Source organism: Sinohyriopsis cumingii, chromosome 18 (genome assembly GCF_028554795.1).
Source record: "Sinohyriopsis cumingii isolate HCF-2022 chromosome 18, ASM2855479v2, whole genome shotgun sequence".
In the NCBI taxonomy this organism is placed as follows: domain Eukaryota; kingdom Metazoa; phylum Mollusca; class Bivalvia; order Unionida; family Unionidae; genus Sinohyriopsis; species Sinohyriopsis cumingii.
In genome coordinates, this window is record NC_142978.1 from 57,829,415 (window position 1) to 57,852,297 (window position 22,883).

A 22,883-nucleotide genomic window follows, 5' to 3' on the forward strand; every position below is an offset into this window, starting at 1 on the left:
TGATCTCTTGCAATTTGTATGTTTATATTTTACTTTCTGAACATGAAAGAGTGCATAAAATAACACCTCACAGTCATACAAAATATAAGGTCTTAGTCTATCTAGGCTGTATGAAAAACCATCAATTATTTTGTATAATAAATTTATTTGCATTGAAATCATATTAATTAAATTATCAATGAAGATATATGTATATATATATATATATATATATATATATATATATATATATATATATCAGGAAAATGAAAAGTATTTAGTCATACCTTTGTGAAGGTTGTTGTCAATTCAATACTGCTTACATTCTGCACTGTGAATTTAATTTGTGTCACAATAACATTTCCTGGCACAGCTTTGAAGTCAATTATTAATTCTCCTTTTCTTTCATTTGGTAACATTGTAAGCACAGAAGGAGAGGGTCCTTTCCATGCATCACTTCCATTTACTGATTCAAAACCAGATGCATTTATAGCAATGTTATAGGTTTCATATGTGGTCCTGCTGATTGTTGTTTCATTGCAAACTACAAAAGTAATGCAGGGATAAAAATAATTGTAAAGTTTGTCAGTCAATTCCAAAAACAATCAGTTCAAATTAAGAGGATCCTGGCCAAAATATGGGTAAATATTGCTGTCACTTGATATATTTATAAAATTCAATCTTGAAAATTTTTTAATTACTAGTTGCTAGTCTAATCATCAGGATTTTAAAATGTTCTGTGATTGTAACTTTTATTCCTTTAGACAAATGTGCATTCATTGAATCAGGACAAGCAGACAAATGAATTTTTTCAAGTTCTATCCAATTATGTTACACATTTCTTCAACATTATTATATCTGACCACATGATAATTCATAACGAATTACTTTTAGACAGTGAAGTGCTATCTACATGGGGCAAATATATTTTAACAGTGAGGTTCTATCTACATGGGACAAATATATTTAACAAAGAGGTGAGATGCTATATATGTGAGGCAAATATATTTTTACAGTGGGGTGCCATCTATGTGGGGAAAATATATTTTTACAGTGACAAGCTATCTATCTGGGGTCTCATTTCTCCTACTGATTATTTACTGTGAATGTTGCTCTTTCTTGCTCTCTATCACCATTGGAGGGCATTCAACAAAATTCCATAAAAGATAAGATTTGGCAAACAACACAGTTGGTTTGGGATCAACGCTTTAGCATTTAAGCTTAAATTATAATCTTTGGAATGTGTGAAAAACATGCCATAAAAGTTTAATCCCTCCTTCAAGCTGACGTCCTGGATCAATCAAGATTAAAATCCAGATCTTGTAACAATATGTACATCAGATAGATATCAATAAAGGCATATGTTCTCTTGACCTTTGACTAATGTACCAGATGAATCATTGTAATTTGTACTAGGAAGATTTGCCATCAGCAACAATATCTTCCAGATAATGTTCACCAATCTCAAAGATGTGAAAGCAGTATATAGATTGGTGAACTGAAGGTCTACAGGACATGGCCCTATAAAAGTGTCTGCCAGATCTCCATTATGTTCGATATCTTCATTTAATGTCTATTATGATGGATATTTCCATTTACTCTCCATTATGTTGGATAGCTCCATTTTCTCTCCATTGTGACGAATATTTTCATTTAATCTGCATTATGTCTGATTTATCCATTTCAGCTCCATTGTAACAGATATAAATATACATTAAGGCTACATTATGTCGGTTATCTCCTTTTACTCTCAATTATGATGGTTGTCTCCATTTAATCTCATTATGTCAGGGGTCTCTATTATGTCAGATTTCGCCATTTATGCTCTCTTATATTGGATACTTCCATTTAATCTTCATTATGTTGGATATCTTTATTTAATCTCTGTAATGTTGGATACCTACATTTAATCTCTGTTATACTGGATATCTCCATTTTATCTCTGTTATGTCGAAGATCTCCATTCAATATCCAATATATTGGATATCTCCATTCAATATCCATTATATTGGATATCTCCATTTAATCTCCATTATGTCGGATATCTCGATTTTAATCAGACTACACCCTAGGTATTCAGATTAAGAGTCATCCTACAGAGTAACTCAGGTGAGCAAAGTGAGGAACAATTACCTTCACTGCTCATACGAAGTCACTCAGGTGAGTATGGTGAGAAACAATTACCGTCACTGCTCTGAAGTGACTAAAAGAGACACAATGACCTCTTCATACTTCATACAGTGCTCCTACACAGTCCTTGAGGTGAAAGAAAACATGCCACAATGACCTCCTACTTCTATTACTCCAAAATCACTGATCTGAGGAATACCGGTCACAAGAACCTCCTTCATTGCTCCTACAAACTCACTTTTGTGAGGAACATTACCACAATGACCTCCTTGGATGCTACTACAAAGTCAATGAGGTCAGGAAAATGATTCTTGCTGTCTTTAATGCTTCTACAAAGTCACTTAGGTGAAATAAATGAGGCACAGTGACCGATAGTGTTCCAAGAACCCACCAAACTTCTGTAGCCATATAGTGACTAGTTAAAATGCATCTTGATGCAAAGGACTACTCAAAACATGACACAAAATAAAAATAATTAGACACTTTTACACTCTATATTCTTAGCAGTGATTACTTGGTAGGAATGGGTTTATTTGATTTTCAAACTTACTGGTCACTGGTACAGGTATCACAAATTACAAGATTATTTGAACATATCAAGAATCATTAACATAGTCTGCATCGAAGAAAATATACAGGTACTTGAGAAAATACTTACATGGGATTCGTGTGGTGAACACTGGACTTGTTGTCATGCCTGGAATAAGAAAACAGTCCACAAATGTAAATTACTTTATAACTAAATCAGCATATTTTCCACATCAGCTATGAAGAAATCACAGATTACAAAAATCAGTTTTTATTTGTGCTGTATTTGACAGTAATATCAACAATGAACACTTAAGAGCTATTATTCTGGTATAGTTTAAGATGTTCATAGCATGTCAAAGTAATTACATCTGAATGATATTAAGAAATCTTCCCATCGCATGCATACGCCGATGAGGTAGATCACTTTGGCTATATTGTGAGCTAAGGATAAGCCTTCTCTCTTTCAACATCGTTTTGGTGTATTAAACACATGTACAATCCTTTAATAATATTCATTCAACACTCCAAGGAAAGTTAAAGGAACCACCAAACACAAATGGTTGTTATGGTGTATGGAACTATCTGACAAGCATGGCTTTAAGGTATATTAAACCACCTATCATGCATGGTAGTAAAGTGTAAGGGACCTCTGGGCAAGCATGGTAGTAAGGTGTATGGGACCACCTGGCAGCCATGGTAATAAGGTGGAAGGGACCACCTGGCAGGAATGGTAGTAAGGAGTATTGGTCCCTCTGGCATGGTAGCAAGTTGTAAGAAACTGCCTTGTATGCATGGTAGTAAGTTGCAAAAGTCTAGGTCAGTTTTATTAACTGCTTCCTTCACACATGGCTGGGATTTAAACATCTTTGCTCATAACGGATATTTTATCTAAGTTTTAAGGTAGGTATTACACTAAATATAGTATTTGATTAGGTGATATGTCAATGACTAGAGCTGTGAATGATATATGCATGGGTAACATTGGTAATCATATAGTGTATAAACTGACTTCAAAATTTATGCTGAAAATTGACAGCTTAACTTTAACTTTGTGCTGAAAATTTAAGATAAATGAAAAAGTTCTTTCAGCTGCATATCTACAAATATAACTTATTTTTTAAACATGAAACTTCAATGTCACTGCATATCTTAACAAAAAATTTCATAATTTTGCCTTATTTCGTAACTTATTTTATATGCACTAGAACACAGCAAAATAACAAACTGATTTCAACTGAAAAGTTACTAGAGTAAAACATATATTACTTGAAACCACAGAGGGACATGTACTTGTGCAGAAAAATGTAATGTGCATATGGGAGCCATGTCATTAAAATGATCAAGCTTTGATGGCCAGTGTAAAAATAATAGTATGGTATAGTATAGGAATCATGCTTATTTTGCAATGTTCAAACATTTACCACAGGACAAATGAAGAAATTGAACCTGACAATTTGAAAAGTTTTCCCTGAGTGCTCGAGCAAATGTTTGCACAGAAAAAACCATAAACAATCATTATTCTGTTATAGTTAATCATGTTAATTATGTGCCAGAAACCTAAAAATATGTTTAACATCAGAAACTAGACTCCATCCTGATGGCATAGTACAGCTGAGATAGCAAAACTGCATATATTGAGCCAGCTAAAAGTGACTTAATTAAGAACAGTTATTTTAATTGAGCATACATTTTTCTTATCTACACAACTGTTCATTTGTTATTTTTGTAAAAGTGAAGAACATTACTTACCTGTAGATTGTGTTGGTGGTGATGTAGCTGAAAAAAAGAATGCATAAACCAACATAATTAATTTAGCATTTACTGTACATGAAGCACAAGCATAGTTTGTGCTAAGGCAACTAGATTAAAGTGTCTTGCCCAAGTACACACTATGGTTGCCATCTCTGGCTGATCTGTAGGATTTGAACCTGTACCATTTCAGTCATATGTCTGCCACAGTAACCACTCAGCAACCACTGCTCCTTTTAAACCTAATTTATTAGGATGAAATGATCAAGCAACAATAAGAATCATTAAGATGAATCAAGAAATTAAATAAACAGATCATCAAGCACAAAATATATAGGAAGAATATATATTTTCATGCCACAAATGAAATTATGTTGTTGGCAAACACTTTAGAAATCAACATCATAAAGTCATGTCTGCATATTCAACTCTTTATAAAACTCATAGTACAAAAAATATAAGTAAAAGAAATTCCATAAAAATATGGCTTGTCTGCTATCCTGCTTAATACACATATCTTAACCTCCAAAACACCTTGATTTGTGTAATACATATTTAATATATATATATATATATATATATATATATATATATATATATAAGAGTGTGGTAGGAGACATGAATCTTTGCCACAGTAACAGGTATGTATCACATAATCAATAATCTACATTTTAAAGCAGCAATTCATGACCTACTATTGTAGCATGAACTTACCAGTTAAGAGGGATTCATAAGGCCTTAACAAACCCTGGTCTAAATAAATGTACTTATCCTACACTAGGTGAGTTGACTACTGTGTGATTGAAGACAACTTCTCGTCACATGTTTTCTTGCCACAGTAGGACCAAATGAATATAAACTTTCACTCTGGTACAACAAGAATGATAGAACAATGATGAAAAATTAGTGTTAGAACACCCAAAGGCCACTCTCATAAAGTAAGCAAAGAGTGGCTCAGGTGGGCCCAAGATGTAGCGACAGCCCAACCTCATGAATTTCATTATCATTAATCCATTTGGAATGCAGGCTAATGAGAGAGGAAACCATATAATGGAGAAATGGACAATTTTGGACCTGCTTTCTTTTTTAGAGGAAGCCAAATAAACAATAAGGATCCAACTGAGCAACAAAGTCTCTCTTGATCCTGGAGCTACAGATAATTCATTGCTGGAAGCCTTGGCTGGAAAAGACAATAAATCAGAACATAGTTCCCACTGAATTACAAACATCCCTATTCCAAGAACAGGGCAGGAATTTAACTCAGTATCCTTGCTGGCACTGAGGAGAGCAGGAAGATGGTCTTTAGGTTAAGGCTAGTGAAGAAAGTTTCACTCAAGATTAAAAAAGAGGTTTTGATAATGCCTAAAAAAACATGAAAGGTTACATTTGACATTAGTGACAAGACACTGGTCTGTGAAGCTCAAACTAACTGATCAGACCAGACTGGTGAGTATCCATCCCGATGATGAAATGCATAGAGAACTTATGAGTGTAGAAAAATTGATTTATATGGCTATCAATGGTAATAACAGAACAGTCTCTCTTCTGGAAATAAAAAGAAGAATGTCTCATCCTGTGTTTAATGAAGATTCTACTAGACAAGTTACAAAAGATTCTCCATTTGACATGGTATATTTTGAAAATTGACTTCCTACCTGCCTAAGCTATTCAGTCAGCAAACATGTTAGAAATTTGGCAGATCAACTGTTTGAGAACTGTTAGAGATAAGAAAAGCATGAATGTTGAGAATCTCAGTTGTTATGTAGGAGAGACACCTTGTTCTTTGATGGCAAGTCCCTATTCCCTATGACACTAGTGCACACTTGAAGGACTGGAAATACTGCTTGCAATTCATGAAAATTTGTAATGGTACATGCATTGCCAAAAGTCTGTTGTACATTCAGTCCAGTTTGCAAGTGGAACACGGCAATAATTCTTGATTGTTTTCTTGGTTTTAATATGTCAGAAAAAAGGTAATAACTCTTGCTTGTTTGGTTTTAATTGTGCTTTCAATACTTGATTGGATATATCATAGTGAGGGAATTGTAGCTAAGTGTCTTTCCTGACGGGCATCCTTAAGCAGACAAACCAAGCTGACCTGGATGGTATCAAATCCAAGGTCCCTTGATTACAATTTCAACCATCTTCTAAATGAGCTACTCTAACTACCCCACAATAAACAATACTGTTTCAAAATTAATGGAAGCTCAAACATTTGCCAACATTTGAAACCATAGATGATGACAATAATATGTACCGTGCTTCACAGCTTCAAAACTACACAACAAACTGACGGACTGTGTAATAATGAGATTAAACTATGCAATACATTCAGCCACAAAACAAAATGTAAAACATTTTTTTGTTTAATTATTGGAGAAAAGTTATTTTGTATGTATACTCATCTTCAGATGATGAGAATAACGTTATCAAGTTTCACTGCAATCAATCAAAAACTGCTGCATTAAGCTTCAATAGAAAAAGGGGAGGTGTGCTCTGATCGTAGTACTCTAAGTATGATCTGAGCAACTGTGTTTTGAACTTTTTGAAGTTTCTGGAGCAGATATTGAGATTGACCAGACAGAACTGAGTTACAATAGTCCAGTCTTGAAAGTACTAATGAACACACAAGCACCCAAGTGTTTTAGTAGCATTCATTGAAAGATATTTGCATATTGAGCTGATGCATCTCAGTTCAAGATATGCAGCCTTGCATATGTTCATGACATGTTGGTGCAATGTGAGAATACTTTCCAGAGTAACACCTAGGTTTCATACTGACTGTGTGAATTTAATGTTGGTGTTGCTGATATTTATTGTTTGAGGTAAAGGATTTGAATGAGAAAGTCTTTGTGTTGTGATCAGAATGGCCTCAGTTTTATCATCATTCATCTGCAGCTTGTTACATGTCATTCATGATTTCACATCCGAAATGCACCTCTCTACACCTTGGATGGTAGCATCAACTTCAGTTGGGTGGCTAGATTTGTATATTTGGGTGTCATCAGCGTACAATTGGTGAGAAACTGGATGATGATGTATGACACTTGAGAGCGAATGCCAAATACATGCTGGAGACGGTGAAGTAATATATCATGGTTTTTAATTCATAATTATAAATAAATATAACTGTTGATGTCTAAAATGTTCTAAATTGTAATACATATTGAAAACTGAAACTGCTGTAATGATCCGAGTATTAAAATTAAATGGCTCAAAGTTTAACAGCTCTGAGCTACTTTACAACAGCAGATTCAGGGCAGAGATATGAATGTATGAACATCGAGTCTAATAGACTAATTGATGAACAGCAGAAAAATTGTATGCACTCCATCTTCAGCACAGAGAATTTTCTTTACCTCTAATACATGCCAAAATTACAATCTGAATTGTAATAGTCTGTTGTTCTACATGAAAGACAATCTTGATCGTTAAACCCGTCACTTCACTGGTTTGTATTGAGGTGAATGGGCTTTGTCCCTGCAATGTAAAACATCAGACATTAAAGGAAGTGAAAAACAAACAACCATTTAGCAGACCCTTATTTCTCACATATGTCTATACTTGATTTACCCTTCCAATATATCATACACATTAGCTAAAGCATTAAAGTTTTCAACAAATCTTTCACACAAAACCTATATCATATATACAACAGCTAAAACACAAAACCTTTCCACAAAACTTTCACATGAAAACTGAATGTTAAGAGCACTGTAGGTACTGCCAGAAAAACTGAACCCAATTCACAGACCTGGAAAGAAGTTCAATGACTATAAGTATTTTACATAAATCACATATCTACTGCATGTGCCAAAATATAAAACATTTATTTGATGAATGAATGCATATACAAGGTGATCAAAGTGTCAAATATACTTATTTTGTGATTTAGCCTGCAAATGAAATAAAAATTACTAGAATATTCCAAAATCTTGAATGTACAAAGAATCCATACATCAAAGTAACAGTAACCATTGCTTTTAATGACAGATCAATTGATTAAAAATTGTCAATTATTCTTTTAAAGTGTCAATACATTAATGCACCTTACACATTACATATGGAGTATATGTAATATATATCTATATGGTTCCCTACTTCATACATTTTACAAATAAACAACACTTTTTGAAACAGATGATCATCCTAGATTCTACACTCAGGTCATCAAGCATAGATAATGGTGATGAGTGAGAACAATTATTTTGCAAAAGATTGAGACAAAAACATCCTATACTTACTTGTACACTTTTCACAAGCCTTCCAGTTTCATTATACACATCAATGTGTTCCACATCTCCAGAAGCAACTAATGCATTTTCCACAAACAACAATGGTTGTGCAAAATGTATTTCTATATCTATAGTGTCACCAGGAGTGAAAGGTCCTTGGATTACTAGAGGGTTACTTGATAAAGTATTCAGAACCTCAGTTGTTGCAGAAATGGTCTGTGGAAAATGGTTTTGTCTGTGAATGACAAAATTCACATTGTCCCCAGTGATCAAAGCTGGTTCTTGCATTATATCTGTTAGATCACAAATTAGACCCATTGTTGTCATAATGGTAGTTGATGGTGTGGATGATACTAATGAAGTTGTCATTCCTATTGTTGTGGAATATTGTGTCCTTGTTGCAGTAGTGGTTACTGTTGGAATTGTTGTTTGTGACACTGTTGATATTGCAGAGCTGCTGACTGTCATTGTTTGTGCTGTTGTTGAAGACATTACTGTTGTAGCTGAAGCAAGGACAGAAAACTGTTTTAAATATATGACCCAAGACTTGTTTCTCTTTGCATATGGCATAAATGGCTTTCAATTTAAGTGTAAAATATAAACCTAAGTCTTGAATATGAAAGAAGATCAGAAACTCATTGAACATATTGCATCTTTTCAAACAACATTCTTTATAATGATGTTTTCAAATTCATAATGCAAGGTTTCAGCTGTATTGGGACTTCAACTGACTTAGTAAAAATATTATAGACAGGATGCTGACTTTTGTTTAAAAAGACGAAAATACTGAATGTCATGAAGCACAACAGCCAGGCTCTAAAAGTAAAATTAAGGCAATTTAATAACTTCATCAACAATTTACCAGTTCTTGTTTCTTTTGTTTGATTTCCCACTGAATATTTTAATTTTAGCACATATAAGATAAAAGTCACTGTTATCGATTCAATCTTTACTGTGCTTAAAAAATATATCCACCATATGAAAAATTAAATAATAATAATGGGATCCAAAAATTAAAATGACTTATAAAGATAAGAAAATCCTCCATAAATCAAAACTGATTTTAATGTCATATGTCATACAACAACAAAAGACCATAATGTAATGAGCTTTATATTTTTAATGAACCGGGTCTAACATTTATTGAGAAAAAAAGCTTCTACACCAGATGATGACTTTATAAAAAAAAAGATAAAAATACTGAAAGCCATGAAGCATAACAGCCAGGCTCCAAAAGTAAAATTAGAGCAATTTTAGAACTTCATCAACATTTTTGACACATAAACGTCCTGTTCACTTTTCCAGCTGCTGTTGCTACTAGTTGCTTTCCCATCAAATATCTTAATTTTATTGTAAATATAAGATTAAAGTCATTGTTGTTGATTTTCATTAATGGGCAAAATGAAATCTTTATGATGCTTAAGGAAATGTCCACCAGATTAGATAAGAAACAATAATAATACTTACTGGGATCGACAAATTAAAATATGTTATAAAGGTAAGAAAATCCTGCCTTAAAACTGTCTTTAACTGCCACATGTCCTGCACAACAAAATACTATAATGTGATGTGTTTCATTCTTCTTTTAAGGGGAATAAATTATTTGTTCTTATCCAGCAAGCACTTGTTAGGATAAGCAAACAAGTCTGGTTTTTTACCCTGAAATTTCAATTATTTAAGCCATTAAAGTTGTTTTTCTGTGTTTATCACAGTATAATCTGTCAGTTGACAAATCATGGTAAATCATGGCCTTCAGGCATTATCCAAGCTGTGTGATTAAAATAATAGTTATACTCCACTCCCTTGTCACAAAAAAGGGTGAGTAGAAAAGCATGTGGAGGGTAAAAAGAAATTGAGGTATTGATAATTTTTTCTGGTACTTTGTTGTTAATTCATCTGCCCATTGTGCAATATTTTCAAAACAAAACAAAAGATATTTTGATAAGAAATTTAAGAAATAGATGAATGACAGAAATGGCCAGTTTATCACTGCAATTTTGATAATGACAAAAACTGTACTTTTGCACTATCCATCTGTACACTGACAAATGGAGTAATAAAAATCCATGGTATGGTAAAATCCTTAACTCCAATCAACCTTCAAGGAAGGCCATTGAGTTTGTAGCATGGGACAAGAAAGAACTCCATCTAAGGAAGGTCACTGAGTTTTTAACATGGAACAAAAAAAATTACTCCTGTGGTCAATGACTAGCAGTAATTTATACTCTATAGTTTAATGTGTCACATGATAGATCAAGATTGCTACACCCTAAGCCTAGAAAAGCAAACAATTCATGCAGCAAGAATAATTAAGATATGTATTTTAATAATTAAATCATCACAGAGCGTGAAGTTAAAAGAAGACACTTTCTTAATTAACTGGTTTCCTACTTGATTTCACTACTAGGCCTTCAAATTTAGTATGAAAATTATATTCCAAAGGGAAACACAACATACTGCAGATATCATATTGACAATGGTTCTTAGAGTTTCCAAGGTTAATTTGTGGAAATTCAATGAGTCTAGCATGTGCCTTGATAAAAGACTAGACCCCAATAGACCCAAATGTGATAAAATTCTTGGATTGAAATAGAAATAAAAATGAAAACTTACTGCAGTTTACTTCATCACTACCATCTCCACAATCATCATGCCCATCACATACTTTTATAGTGGGTATACAGTCTCCATCCATTTGACACCATGTGGTCCCATTAGTTAGACATGGCGTTGTCACTGCAGGAGTAGTTGTTGTCACTGTAAGCATAATTTATTCTTTCTTTTCCATATACTTTGACCAAATGAGAAAGTTATGTGTCCTATGATATAAATTAATTTCTAGGTCTGCTTTAACTGAAAACAACAAAGCTTCTGATCTGTAGGTGCATTATGCAACTGCAAATTAGGATCTATGTTGTTTGTTTTGCTAATTACTCCTAAAATGGTACATATACCCATATCTGACAGTGCATCATGCAATGGCTCAGCTGGGTGAGTGCATTTGGATATATACAGTTATATTTTATGTCATTGAACACAATGGCACAATAGGTTACTGCATTATATCATAATATTTGCAAATTTAAATTTGTATGGCTTTTAAAAGTAAATTAAATATTTTTGCTGGCTTATAAGCATTAATCATTGTTGTAAATTAAACTTTGTTAGTTCTGTCAGAGACACTGCAATCATTTAAATTAAGCTTTTTATGTTTTGTCAGGGAAATTAAATCATTTAAAATTAAGCTTTTTGTGTTCTATCAGGAAAATGAAAATCATTCAAATTAAGCTAGTATGCTTTATTTGAGGTACTAAAATCATTTGAATTAAATTATGTATGTTTTAACAAGATAATTATTTCACTTAAATTAAATTTGTATGCTCAATCAGGTTAAATAAAAATATTTAAATTAAGATTTTGATGCTATTTCAAAGAAACTGAAATCATTTAAAAAGTAAAAGCAGAATTATCTGCAGATATCTAATGTCCTTAAAACTACAGTTCAAAATCAGAGTGATATTTTCAGACTTAAACCCTAATATTCTTCCAAACTTTAGATCAAAATTGGGGTGACATTTTCAGATTTAAACTGTATTATGCCTGAAACTACAGATCAAAATCGACGTGATGTTATTAGATGTAAACATTCATATGATTGAAACTAAAGACCAAACTTTGGATAACATTTTCAGATTCTGTATAAATCAAATCACAAAGCAATTGAGAAGGATTTGACACATGGTGCTCAGGTCTGATCTTGAAACAGAGCACATTTAAAACACCTTATTAGATAATAAACTACATGCAGGATAATAGAGAAGCAAAAACTACACACCAGATCCATGTAACAAAACAATTTATTTTTCATTCACAATATCAGAGAGGAGTATTGTAAAACCAATGTCAATAAAATCAGCAAATATCATGGTGACTGAATTAACATTATTGTAACGTATAATTAATTTTGGCTTTCATGCAATGGCAAATATAAAATTTCACATAGATGTAATACTGGAGAAAATAAACTTTGCAAGACAATCTGAACAAGAGAAAAAAAATGTCTGGTGCAATTGTCCTCAAAAACTCAATGGAAGCTCATTCCGACATTTCATTTTTAAGGGTTAGTCAAAGCACTGTTCATATGGGATAAATTCTATATTTTGTACATGAAATTCCAGAACAGTACAAGGTGTAGTCACTGTGTCCTCTCATATTGAAAAAGATCTGAGTTTTGTACGTGAAAATCCAGAACAAAGTGTAGGGGATATTTACTTTCATATCAGATATGATCTTTGTATTGTACATGAAATTCCAAAACAGTACCAAGTATAGGGAATACATACTCTGCAAATTCATGCAACATTGCTAGCAATAAATATTACCATTCTGATTGCAGCTAGCAACAATTTACAAGAAGCAGTTTCTAGGCAAGCTCATTATTGTCTTCTCTGCTTTTATTGCATCATCTCTTGTAGTAGTAAAATATCTCTTTCCCTGCTTTTATTATATTGTTTTGTGTTGTAATACAATAGTTCTTTTCTTGCTTTTATTACATCATCTCTCATAGTAATAAAGTATTTTCCCTGCTTTTATTATATCCCTCATAGTAATAATATATCTCCAATAATATTAATAATAAAACATCACTATCTCTGCCTTCATTACATCATTTCTCATACAAATAATATATTGATTTCTATGCTTTGTTGGGGCCCCAAGTGGCCGAGTGGTCTAAAGCGCTCTCCATTACGGATGACTGCCATCTCACCTCTGTCTGCGTGGGTTCCAGTCTCAGATTCAGCTAATGTGGGTATGTGAGAAAGCTTGCCAGTAGCTTCTCGTGGGTCAGTGGTTCTTTCTGGGGGGTTTCCCGGGTTCTTCCTCCACCATTAATACTGGCTGCCATGTATAGCCTTCCATGTGCTGAAAAATGGCGTTAAACCCTACAACAACTACAACAACTATCTAAGCTTTGTTACATAAACTCTCATAGGAATTAAATATTTTCTTCGATGCTTTAACCAACATCATCTCTTGCGGCAATAACATGTTTTTATTTAAACATCTCTTACAATTATCTCTTTTTCTATTCTATTAAATCATTAATGCAGCAACACTATAATCTCCTTCCTTATTTTTATTACAATATCTTTCATAGCAATAAAATGCCTCTACACAAATGTTCCTCAAAACATGGTATCTTATATGTGTTAATGCAATACTCACCTCCATCCTTGTTAATACATCACTCACCTGCATCCATGTGGTAATGTATCATTCAACTGCAACTGCATTTGAATACATCACTCACCTGCATAAATGTGCTAATATATCACTCACCTGCACAAGTGTGCCAATAGATCACTTACCTGTATCTGTCTTAATACACCACTAGCCTGCATTTGTGTGTTAATACATCACTCACATGATATGTGTGTTAACGCATCACTGACCAGAACTTCATACCTGCCATATTTCCAAATTGTTGGGGGGATAAGACTCAAAAAGTGTGCATTTAGGTCCAATGGGGAGGGAGGGTTAGTTCACATGACCCAAAAGTGACGATGTCCAATTACAGATAAGCAATCTTTTCATATAAGTCTAGTGAAAATGATTTGAAATTAAAATCAAAATAACAACCATTAACTGTTCAGTTTATTTTAAAGCATTTAATATACTTAGAAAATATAGTTGATAGACTTTTCATTGTCAAATATCAACTCTATACATACACACGTGCACTCGCTTAATCACAAACACACTAATAATAAATAAAACCATATATCAAGTTTATGCCTTTGAATCCCACTGGATGGCAAGTATATGCTTAATTTAATGCTGTTTTTTCCTGCTTTCAATAGTTCAATAGGGGGTTAGAAGGTAGTGCAAGTGTCATTAGTGTTCATTTCCACCATCACTAGATGGTGCTGTTGTCCAAACGTTCCTGCTGGAGTATCTGACCGAGTGAATCCTGGTCAGAACAGAGATGTTCATAACAGCCCTTACATTAGCAGTGTATCCGGTGCAGTTTGACATCTCTCAATAGAACAATGAATATATGGACTTATTTAGGACTGACCATTTCATTGGGGGGGAGGGAGAGAGCATAATATTTTCAGTTGGAAAACTGAATTGGGGGGCTTACAGGTAATGCAGCAGTAATAAATACTTCTCTGCAGTATGGTCATTAAAGCTTTATCAATACAAATCAACTGTGCAAACATGGGTGAGTGCTTATAACAGTCTTTCAATCAAAGTATCTCCTGAAATGCATGTGTCAGTTAAAAGTATTTTAACAAAATTAAGATAACAAATAATAACAAAGAAAATGTTCAGTTCATCTTATTAAATATGCCACTTAAAGAAGGTGCTCCTACTTTGAGGGTTGTTGTATTCTTCATGTTGATAAGATGTTTGCCCTATTTGCAAAGAATTAAATGCTACCCTTTGCTGTTGTGCTGGACAAAGTAAAACTCCATCAAACTGTAGTTTCAAAACTTACTTTTAGTGTACTGCTTCCATAAGCACATGCTTCAAAAACCAAATCATGTTTTAGCACTATTCAGACAAATGAAATAATTATGTTTGCATTCTATATATGGAGTAAAAATCTGAACTAAACAAAATGTTGCAATGATCATAACCTTTATTAATGTGGGCTTTAAGTGTCTCATTTAATGTAGTGATGCATAATAACATCTTTTCTTCATGTACTTAACTTCAGACTAATTGGGTTGTTCTACTTTGTTTACTTTACCTATGCAAATTAGCTAAATGGACTCGCCTACAGCAGAACTTGGTGTGACACAAACACCTCTAGCTATTGTCAGCCAATTAAGTAATCACTGAAAGTTTGTTGTTTATCTCTAACTGCCTTAACTTTTAATTGCCCTGTATCAGCAGCATGCCCTGAGGGTAGGTTGCCCTGTATCAGCAGCATGCCCTTAGGGTAGGTTGCCCTGTATCATCAGCATGCCCTTAGGGTAGGTTGCCCTGTATCAGCAGCATGTCCTTAGGGTAGGTTGGCCTGTATCAGCAGCATGCCCTTAGGGTAGGTTGCCCTGTATCAGCAGCATGCCCTTAGGATAGGTTGCCCTGTATCAGCAGCATGCCCTTAAGGTAGGTTTAGCTGATCTTTGAGCAATCACGTAATGAAGAGTACATGCATATATTGTGGTGGTAAAGAAATATATGGATTTTTTTTATTTTGAAGCATTTTAATGCCAAGTTCCTAAAATTCTTGTCTCTCAAAACACAACCGTGTCAAGAAATTTGGATGTCCAAATTTGTGCTCTTCATGTGACACAATATGTTATGGCATGTATAGAATCTCTGAGTTAATGCATCACTCACCAGCACCAGTGTGTAATGCACATGACTTGCAAATGCTTAAAATATAAAGAATGATAACAACATATCAAAAAGTGACACTATAAAATAATCCCAACCATTGTTGTTGTTGTTTTTGTAGGGCTTAACGCCATTTTTCAGCACACAATAGGCTATACATGGCGGCCAGTATTAATGGTGGAGGAAGAACCCTGGAAAAACCCCGGAAAGAACCACCGACCCACGAGAAGCTACTGGCAGGCTTTCTCACATACCCACATTGGCCGAATCTGAGACTCAAACCCACGCAGACAGAGGTGAGATGGCAGTGATCCGTAACGGAGAGCGCTTTAGACCACTCAGCCACTCAGGGTCCCTAATCCCAACCACTGATAAGAGTTATCCTTTGGATGTTTCTGTGATATTTAAATTAAAATATAATTTTTGGAACATTCATGATAACTGAATCTTTGGTCAAATTCTGATTTATATATCCACCTACCACAATTACGCTCATCTGAGAAATCCATTGGACCACAATCAAACTCCCCGTCACACACATAACTGCCATCAATACATCGTCCAGATGCACAAGCAAATTCCTCAATAGAGCATGTTGTGACTGAAATAATGCAAATATTATGCAAAATGTTAGATTATTCTGACACTATGAATAGATGATTTACTTAGTGATATCCATCATATTCAACAGCATTGCACCATGAGTGAGACAAGGGGGGCATTTACCCACCCTAACCTGTCATTGTTTCTCTAAATGTTTATTTCCTCAATTTGATTTCAAACTCGTGAGCTAGGCAGCAAGAAAAGCTACAAATTTACATCTAAAGTGCATATAGGATACTTTTAAATTACAATGTTACATCTAATGTGTATGTAGGATACTTTTAAATTACAATGTTACATCTAATGTGCATATAGGATACTTTAAATTACAATGTTACATCTAATGTGCATGTAGGTACTTTTAAATTACAATGTTACATCTAATGTGCATATAGGATACTTTAAATTACAATATTACATCTAATATGCATATAGAATACTTTAAATTACAATATTACATCTAATATATATATATAATGCTTTAAATTACAATGTTACATCTAATGTGCATATAGGATACTTTACACTACAATGTTACATCTAATATGCAAATAGGATACTTTAAAATACAATATTACATCTCATATGTATATAGAATACTTTAAATTACAATATTACATCTAATATGCATATAGGATACTTGAAATTACAATGTTACATCTAATGTGCATGTAGGATACTTTACACTACAATGTTACATTTAATGTGCATGTAGGATACTTTACACTACAATGTTACATTTAATGTGCATGTAGGATACTTTACACTACAATGTTACATCTGATGTGCATGTAGGACACTTTAAATTACACAGGTCTGAAGACTATCTTATATAATGCTATCACACTCAGTATCCCTAGGGCTTTTCAATTTTATAAAGATATGAAATATTCTAGGGAAATACTTGGAGATGACATCAAAGAGTAAGACCAGTAAACTATCATACTACCCCAAGCCTTTGATAGTCAAATAGAATTTTATTGAATTGTAATTTGTAATTTCTGGCTTATTATCTTTTTCTCATACCATACTGTTTAACTGATCTCTTTAATGGTCGAGACATTGCAGTAATGTAGTAGCAAAACAGCAAAATCACTAAAATAAATACCATCCATGTATCATGCTGAAGAATAGCTAAAATGTTGCCAGTCAAAATTTAATACCCACATTTTTTTAAATACTCTAAAATTTAATCAATCAAAAAATTCAACTATACTGTATCCCGTTATGATAACTTTACAGATGCAAATAATTCTTTTTTTATTATTATTCAATCCAAAAATGAGCCAGAATTTTGCCACTCAGTTCCAAAATGATATTGTCTAAATCGCATATACATGTCTCCATTCCCATGCACTAAAGAACTTGTGTAAATAACAGTGATAGTAGTGAACATTAGTGACTGTTTCATTAAATAAACTTATATCCATGCATACATCAGCTGTTAAAAAAAATTAATTGAGATGGTATTCATATCAGAAAGGTTGAATCATCAGCTATTTGTGCTTTCTTCAAATTACAGTTTGCAATTTGTATTAATCTGTCTGAAAATGTAATGGTGTATGAAAATATCATCATTACCATGATTATATATATATATATATATATATATATATATATATATATATATATATATATATATATATATGTAAAGTATGTATGCTGTATCAATGATATACCATGAGATGAATCATTTTCTTTATTAAAAGGAAATGAGATTGCCTAATTTCCTTTTCATGAAAAATGTTAATGATGAGTGTATCATTGATACAGCGTACATACTGTACATATATTTTATTTATATCACATACAAATACATATATTTGCCCCTTAAACAGAGTTAAGATTTACTACAGGCAGCTGTGTTTTGACTGAGTGAATAACTCCTCAAATGCATGAGTGCATCCTCTACAAAATGTAGTTCTATGCATTTTGTGGCCATTTACGATCACCTTTGCATATTGTTCCGATGATTGTTTTCTTTTTTTAGGTTATATTTTTCTTTACATTGATTAAACCAATATAACACACAATATGACTTAAACATGAAAGATGGTTTTAATGATGAAAGCAGAGCACTACAAACCCTTGGTTAGCTACTCCATTCACATGAGCACTTAGCCATTCATGTACTGGCGCATGGAAATTAATGGCAAACAGAAACTAAGCAAAAAGATTAACCAGCAAGAGGAAATTAAAATATTGTACTATATTTACAGCTGATCTAAGTCATTATTCTACTTTAGTAACAGTACCACTGACCATAAACTCTTTCTCTCTCTCTGACTGGTTTGACTTTAAAACTCTCTCTCTCTGTCTCTCACTCTGGTTGATTTTACTTTAATGCTCTCTCTCTCTCTCATCCTTTGGTCAGTTTGACAGGGACATCATGGGATGACACAAATGAAAATCCTCTATGCTTGTCATTTTATAGATTTTAGCCTGTATCTTGCTATGATGGTCCAGAAAGAAAGAGAAAGGCCTTTGGACAGTTTCATATCTAATTAATAACTGATTTTTAGAACATCATAATATGTTTAAGAAACAAAAACAACAAAATATTAAATACATCACAGTATGTGTACCACACAATCGATAAATTTACAGTATAATGTCATCATGGTTTGCAACTTTGAATTATCAATAAACATTATAAATAAAACCCAAGGAAGTGCACACATACTGTTATGAACTATATTCTTGTAGGCTACCTGGTGTAATATCTATTTTAAGGTTATAATCCAGCCCAAATTCATTTTCTTTCTGGCTCCACATTTTAGCACAGTTTGTCCATTATGCACGAGAGGGGAGGGGGGGAACAGAAAGCAGAAAAGATTATGATGAAAATGTGTACCATATTAAATTAAAATAGAAAAAATGGATTATTAATACTCTTTGTTGTTATTTTCATATGTCACTAATAATTATAAATGTGTGGAAATTGATGGTTGATCTAGAATCAACTGTACACAATCGTGAGAATGTTTATTTATGCATATTATTGTACCATGGGTGGATCACAATTTGATATACCAATAGTATTGATATATCAAACAGCTTTATACCATCAAGTCATTATTTTTGCACCTGACAAAATGTTTACACTTATATCTAACCAAATTATTATTATTACCAAATTATTATCAATTTTTATTATTATCATTATTATTATTTTAGTATTTTAGTTCTTTTCAATTATCCTGAAACGATATTTTGACATCTTTCCTTCAAGATTTCCTTGCATAAGGATCCCTTGATATAAATTCTGGCATTGACCTCTCACTATGTTTGTGTTGTCCTTTGTAGCTTACAATCAGGTCAAAACCTACTGCCTTGTTCTTTATGAAATTGACAATATAACCCGCTCATCTATTACTTCTGCACAATTTTGTATTTTTGTATCTCTTGTTGTAAATTCCCCTAGTGCTTCTATTGTGTAGTAGTCCAGAATTTTTAACTGATTTTACATTAAGTGCTTGTTTGTACATCTTCCCAACAATTGTGCCCTATTTTGTTTCTGCAATATAAAGGTTTACCAATCCACTTTATTAAATTAATATAACCCCAACCAAAAATTTACTAGGATTAAAGTACTATAGCTGAGTGAATATTTATGTGTAAATTTTAACTTTGAGAGTGATTAGGTAATATTTACACCTCCATAAATACCCAACCATATTATTTAGTCCTTATAATTCCAATTTACTTCTTTTTTGTCACCAGATCAGCATATTTCATCTACAAAGCTTTCACTTTTAACTAGATTAAAGTTTTCTACCATAAGCCTCTTAACTGCAACAGAATACATAGCCTGGTCTTTGCTAGTTTAGAGTCATAAATTCTTTATACAGTAATATACGGTAAGAGTGTTAGAGCGGGTCATGGCAATGATATATTGTTATAAGTTATTTTAATATATATAAAAAGTTGTTGCTGCTGTTTCAACCAGGCTATTTCTTTTTTCTCACATTACTCTTGCGTATGAAAAGTGTTGTTTTAGCATTCATAGTTTTTGCTTTCTACTCATTTCAATCTTTCAAAAGCAGAATCGTGTCCATTTTTAGTGGATTTCTTGTCTGAAATATGACCCTGACCTTTAAATAACAGACAGAGAAGTATTACTGAAGCAAAATGCAAACACTTTTCAATATTGGCTTGGAAAGCCATGTGCTTTCTTTTGCAAAAGTGGTGAATATTGAAATGCAGGAATGGCCATGCAATTAAGCCGTTTTAACTTCTATTGGGCAACTTTAATCACAATATTGCACATTTTGCTCGAAAATTACAAATGATGCTTGGTATCACTTGTTATTATTATTGATATAGTGAAAAGCTTTGTTACAGATAAACCTTGACATATAAATGGAAACTTTTAACCAAATGTAGCTCGCATTCTTGATCAGTCCATTTATATTCAATCAGATTGCAGAAAGTTTGGTCAGTTCATAAGCATTGGAAACGTTTCTCCTTAATGTATAAATATGACTCAGAGCTGAATGATCAAAATATTACTTTATTGGAATTTTGATCCAAATAGGTGAATGCAGATCAAACACTCACCACAATTGAATTCATCCGATCCATCTGCACAGTCTTCTTCCCCATCACAAATAGTGGCATTAGGTTTACATTCCCCTGTACTTGCACACAGGTACATGTTAGGTGGGCATGTGTATGCTGAAGTATGAGTACATATATTCATCAGTAAAAGTTAATTGTCCTATGACTGGCTCTATCAAGAATTCTTTGACACAAACTGCAAAACATTTACATGTAAAGTTCATGGATTTAAACTCAAATACTAAAACAAAAGACAAAGAAAAACCTTGATTTTGTGCAATATTTATATCACCAATTCTTTATCCTAAATGCAGTCTGATTATGGATGTATACAAATAATTGACAGGCACATATGCAGACTGAAAGATGTGAATGAGATTCACTAACTATACAAAGTGAATAAATTGGGGAATATTCATAACCTAAACAACATTAATGTAAGGATATCATTTTATAATATTAAGAAAATACATTATCTACAAAGTACATATTACTATTTTACTTGGGATTTCTGGCACATTTCATTTACTGTAAAATTATGTTGAGTAGAGAGAACATACTGCAATTGGTCTCATCCGAACCATCTGGACAATGAATGTGGCCATCACAGGTCAAGTTCAATGATATGCAGTCTCTAGTTTCAATGCACATGAATTCCTTATCTGTGCACGGAATACACTCGGTGCTGTTAATACATGACCACTGACCAGATGTGCAAGTGCTGTATGGAAAGAGAAGAAAACAAACAAAATAGCACACTAAGCATTGTATTATTTGACCAACATTAGGTTTTATATTCAGATCTGTAGATATATGTAAAAAAGTTGTAAAGTCCATTTTGTACATATAGGTACACACAGTGGAATAGTCCATTTTACAGATATAGGTACATACTGGAATAGTCCATTTTGTAGATATACGAACATACAGATTTTAAATAATTTCTGCACTCGTACTGAATTCGTATCTTTTCTTTCATATCAACATAGTATGATCAACAATTCCAAGGATCACCTATATTTCTACTAATCTCCAGCAATTTTTGTAAAGACTATCATATAGAAAATAAGTTCAGACTCATGGCCCCTTTCATAACTAAGGACTATGTTGCAAGCTGCTATTATTATTTTCAAACTTTTAATCAACTTAAAATTTAAATTTGGAACTTTGATTTGCCACTACAGATCCAGTATTGTGGTTACATACTGTAAAGCCATGGACCTACCTACCGATCATCTTCCTGTCTACAGTAACAGTGAAAAAGACAAAAAAGATACAAAATAACATCTTTTGTTCAGAAATGTAAGAAATTTAAGGTACCATGATGAACTAATAAAATGCATAGATTAATGTTGTTTTTGCATTTATCTGTTTGAAATCATTGTTGGTGAGATTTGCTAGAGATGCTATTATTTGTGCAACCCTTGAAGACAGATTTTACTGGATGAAATTCTCATGTTTTTAGTGACCTCGGAGTGACTGCCAGCATCTTAAAGGTAATGCATCAGTAACTACCTTGATTAGCCACTATATATATATATATATATATATATATATATATATATATATATATATATATATATATATATATACATATATATATATATATATATATATATATATACATACATATGAAGAAAGTCAGAAGTACATTTAATTCTAATACATTTAATATTTTCATTAAAAAATCACATGCATGTTGTGAAATAAATGTAAAACAAACCAAACTGTTTCATCATTTTCAAA

General features: G+C 32.9%; 1 protein-coding gene across 1 annotated transcript in view; it reads right to left on the minus strand.

Moving 5' to 3' along the window:
- The window catches only part of LOC149776724 (uncharacterized), a 47,390-nt gene extending 38,274 nt beyond the window's left edge, over positions 1-9,116 (minus strand). The window contains exons 1-5 of the mRNA XM_089941346.1: positions 8,634-9,116; positions 7,749-7,869; positions 4,390-4,416; positions 2,768-2,806; positions 267-523 (exon numbers count right to left, since the gene is read on the minus strand). Coding sequence (XP_089797472.1) covers positions 267-523; positions 2,768-2,806; positions 4,390-4,416; positions 7,749-7,869; positions 8,634-9,116 — 927 coding nt within the window. The remainder of the gene's footprint in view (positions 1-266; positions 524-2,767; positions 2,807-4,389; positions 4,417-7,748; positions 7,870-8,633) is intronic.
- Positions 9,117-22,883: the final 13,767 nt, after the last annotated feature.